At 35.4% G+C, this 4,601-nt stretch overlaps 1 protein-coding gene across 2 annotated transcripts in view; it reads left to right on the plus strand.

Moving 5' to 3' along the window:
• Window positions 1-2,980: 2,980 nt before the first annotated feature.
• LOC102679142 (lysyl oxidase homolog 3A-like) overlaps window positions 2,981-4,601 on the plus strand; it is a 12,867-nt gene continuing 11,246 nt past the window's right edge. The window contains exon 1 of one of the 2 annotated variants that reach the window (XM_006609345.2): window positions 2,981-3,461. In XM_006609345.2, coding sequence (XP_006609408.1) covers window positions 3,260-3,461 — 202 coding nt within the window. In that variant the 5' untranslated portion in view covers window positions 2,981-3,259. The remainder of the gene's footprint in view (window positions 3,462-4,601) is intronic. The other variant, XM_031515059.1, reaches the window with a different exon arrangement.

Here is a 4,601-nt window from a genome sequence, read left to right on the forward strand (position 1 = left end):
CCTCTTCTCCCATCCCGTCCCCGCCTTCTGCGGATGGGTGGCTCGTATCGGAAGTATGTCAAGAATTTAGGCCTGGGCCATTTTCACTAATAGCTCATACGATAATTGCTCGTTCGTGTTTGCCACGGTTACGCGTAAATGAACCGTGTCAAAAGCTGCCTGTTACTCGAATTATACGATTTCTTTTCCTTTTTTTTTTTTTTTTGCCAGCATCCTCGTGACGGCGGCGGTGAGGTCATGATCAAGTGGAGAACGGCGAAAAAGAGGCGCTTCCCCACGCTTCCTTCAATTCAGAGCTCTCGTTTCTTCGTTTCTCCGCGATGGAAATTTCTGAATTTATCAGCAACGTCCTCGAACCATTCACGCGTCCATTGATTCCGGTAATTTAATTGCCGACCTCTGTTGACTTTTCGGATTAATTTCAATCTATTCAAGGTCTTTCCTCTTTTTTTTTCCTCTCTTTTTTTTTTTTCAATCAATTCAATTTTTTAGTAGAGCAATGGAAGGAATTGTTGAGCAAATTTTGTAAAATACGAGAAATAAAATTGTTCGAGTAAAGTAGTTTAATTTTTCCAAGTATATATTTTTAATATACAATTGTACAATTCGATTTTCGTTTTTTTTATAATTTTTACAAAATTAAAAATTATAAAATAGGCGGTGATTTTCTCAAAAGTGATATCGTTAAAACTCGTTTTAAAAAAAAAAATCGGCCCTCGTTAAATCGTTCCGTGTATCGAACTAGATTTTTCGGGTCATAAACGATCAGAGTGAGTATTGTGCAACGAGTCAATCATACGAGACCGGTGTATCGAATAACGTGGACCACGTTCCACAGGCCGCAGAGGCTTTCTAAGCTGCGGATCTTTTTCTCTCGAGATCGAATTGCCGCTGCCCGGGACACACGAGCCTCCCCACGGATTCACAGTTGGAAAAAAAAATCTGCGTGCACGCGCTTCTGCTCATCCTTCGATAACCGATCAACCTGCGATGCCACGTTCTGTCCATGGAATTCGAAAAATCGCCTCGAAAACATTGCTCATTAGTTGGACAACACGGATTCTCGAACATTGTATTTTATATATTTATAATTATTTATATATTTCTTTTTTTTAGGAGAGAATTTAAAGTAAGTTTAGATACGTTTGCACAAAATTTTACGTAGGATAATTTTTTTTTTTTTTTGCGAATTTTAAAACGGCGTATCTCGAACATTGTATTTTTTTTTTTTCAAAATTTGTCATTCGACGCCTATTCTAGGATATTTTAAGGAGCGATGTTCAAAATTATTTATATATTTCTTTTTTTTAGGAGAGAATTTAAAGTAAATTTAGATACGTTTGCACAAAATTTTAGGATAATTTTTTTTTTTTGCGAATTTTAAAACGGCGTATCTCGAACATTGTATTTTTTTTTTTCAAAATTTCTCATTCGACGCCTATTTTAGGATATTTTAAGGAGCGATGTTCAAAATTATTTATATATTTCTTTTTTTTAGGAAAAAATTTAAAATAAATTTAGATCCGTTTGCAAAAAATTTTAGGATAATTTTTTTTTTTTGCGAATTTTAAAACGGCGTATCTCGAACATTGCATTTTTTTTTTTTCAAAATTTGTCATTCGACGCCTATTCTCGGATATTTTAAGGAGCGATGTTCAAAATTATTTATATATTTCTTTTTTTTAGGAGAGAATTTAAAGTAAGTTTAGATACGTTTGCCCAAAATTTTACGTAGGATAATTTTTTTTTTTTTTGCGAATTTTAAAACGGCGTATCTCGAACATTGCATTTTTTTTTTTTCAAAATTTGTCATTCGACGCCTATTTTAGGATATTTTAAGGAGCGATGTTCAAAATTATTTATATATTTCTTTTTTTTAGGAGAATTTAAAGTAAGTTTAGATATGTTTGCAGAAAATTTTATATAGGATTCTGTTAATTAATTTTATAATTTTTTTTTTTTGCGAATTTTAAAACGGCGTATCTCGAACATTGCATTTTTTTTTTTTTCAAAATTTGTCATTCGACGCCTATTTTAGGATATTTTAAGGAGCGATGTTCAAAATTATTTATATATTTCTTTTTTTTAGGAGAATTTAAAGTAAGTTTAGATATGTTTGCAGAAAATTTTATATAGGATTCTGTTAATTAATTTTATAATTTTTTTTTTTTTGCGAATTTTAAAACGGCGTATCTCGAGTTTCACGTTAATTGTTCAAATTGATAGAAATTGTAAAGTTTCTTCGCGGAAAACTTTTTCCATTTTCTTAACCGTAACCAGCAGTTGGGATTTAACACGATTATTGGACGTGGATGAATTCTAATTTTATTTCAAACATCGTTGAACAACACCTTTCGTGGAAATTTATTCAGATAAAACAGTGCAATTTAACTCGTAACTTGTTCCTATTCGACGAGAAAATAACTTGTTCTCACTCGTCCTCATCGTTTTCATAACGGCAAATTTAAAAATTTAAAAAACTCAATCGTCCCGAAACTTTCGAGATCGATCGATTTCCAAAATCCAAAGTATCGAAGGATTAATATATATTCCATCCACGATGTAATCCATCGTCGAGGAATTGACTCGAACGTATAATCGAGATCGTCATCGATCGTCAAAATCGAATCGAACAGAATCACGTTTTATTTTCAACGAAACGTTCGAAATATTTTACATCACCCGTCGCTCGAAACCTCGAAGAACGTTCCCTCTTCCGATCGACGACGGGGCGGCCTGTCGATTGAATGAAGGAAATCTGGTAATCCCATCGCATGGGCTGGGCTGCACGAGTTATCGGATTATCCGACCACGGATTTTACGAAGCGAAAAAAAAAGAAAGAAAGAAAGAAAGAAAGGAAGAAAAATAAGGAAGGGGAGGGTGGAAAAAGCGATCCGCCATGTGCGGCGACCGCGTAACACTCGAGAACGCTGTGCTCGTCTTACAACTGGAGCAAATATATTACATCGCGTGATCAGAGGCATGCATCAGTAGCTTGCGGTACGGTAAACGAAATACACGTGCGGTTCGATTTTAATCACGAACGACGTCAGTCGTTGCGGATCGGGACAGATCGTTCTCTCTGGCCGCGTTTTTTCAAGGAAAAAATCTCGTCGTCTCTTTCTTAAATTTGAAAATATGCATTTTTAAAAAATAAGGAAAAGTGAGAGGAATGCAAAGGAAGAAATGAAGGATTCGTTATTTTAATGGTTAGTAGCAATTTTAGGGAAAGGGAACGTTTTCGAAACGAGATCGAGGATGAATTGGAGGATTTTAGTCGTTGGATTTTCGATGATGGTGGCGATGATGGTGGATATTTGTACGGCGAATAACGATACTTGGGACAAGATTCGCGAGAAAAAGGCGAGGTTAGTGAAGAAATTGAAGAAGGACTTCCGGAAGTTGAAGAAGCAGGAAGGAGCCGTGAAGTTGGTGGGCAGCGAGAACGGTGGACACGAAGGTAACAATTCTTCTTCCGAAATCGAAACATTTTTTTTTTTTTGTCCGACAAGAAATCTTTCAATTCTCAAGTATTCGAAAGATTTAAAATTCATGTTCTTGAAAACAATTTTAAAGAGTTGGATAATTTTTACGAGAGTTGAAAATCATCGAAAAATTGGCAATTCAAAGATATTCCGTCATAAATTCAAAATTCGAAATTTCATTCGTCGAACCGTCGTAAAAATGGGAAAATTCGCGATAAAAATTTTAAATTTCGCGCCCCGCTAAGCGATCCCCGACGGATCGGCCAATAATATCGCGCGATTAAAATAAAATGGTCGCCCATCCATCGTGGAGGATTGACGTAAACGTTGCGCGTTAAATAGACGTCTTACGTGAAACTGCGCGATTTTACCAGCCGTATGTATTCTTGCATAAGTAGTGCAATGACGATTAAAAAGGGGTCAACTCGAGGATGATTTATGTCAACGACGACAATGTGTCATCGTAAGTAAAACGTCACGTAGGCACCGCGAGACACGAGAGATGGGACGGCCAACGTCAAATTGGGCCATAAAACAGGATGGAACCCATCCCAGGGACGTTCGCATGTCAATTTTTATTACCCTCCATTCGATATTACATTTCGACCTAACATCCCCTATTCTGTTTCGTCCATTTTCCCTCCCTCGTCCAACGTTTCTCTCTCTCTCTCTCTCTCTCTCTCTCTCTTTTTCTCTATTCGTAGAAAACGGAAAACGGTTAATCTCTCCGCCAATTCCCGTCCTCCTTCCGAACTGATGAACCCATTTTTCGCTTCACGACCACGTCTTTGATTCCTCCCTTTTTTTTTATTGTACTCAGTCATCGATTCTTCGGAATTATTATATACATGTATATAGATTTAATTTTTATATTACTATCATTACTATAAAACAGCGTTATATTTCGAATAAATGATTTTTCGAAAAAGAAAAGGGGGAAAGAATAATGATCATAATTTGGAAGAATTTTCAGTGTAAAAGAGTTACAAGAAGAGAGTTACATCTTCTCGTTTAATTTTATTCGTAAAATTTATCTTTATTGGAAATTTTATATTTTAAGTGTGTTAAGTAATTTTGGTAAAAATAAATACATCGAATGTAAAAAAAAAAAAAAA

The sequence above is a fragment of the Apis dorsata genome, unplaced genomic scaffold (assembly GCF_000469605.1).
Source record: "Apis dorsata unplaced genomic scaffold, Apis dorsata 1.3 scaffold_52, whole genome shotgun sequence".
Classification (NCBI taxonomy): domain Eukaryota; kingdom Metazoa; phylum Arthropoda; class Insecta; order Hymenoptera; family Apidae; genus Apis; species Apis dorsata.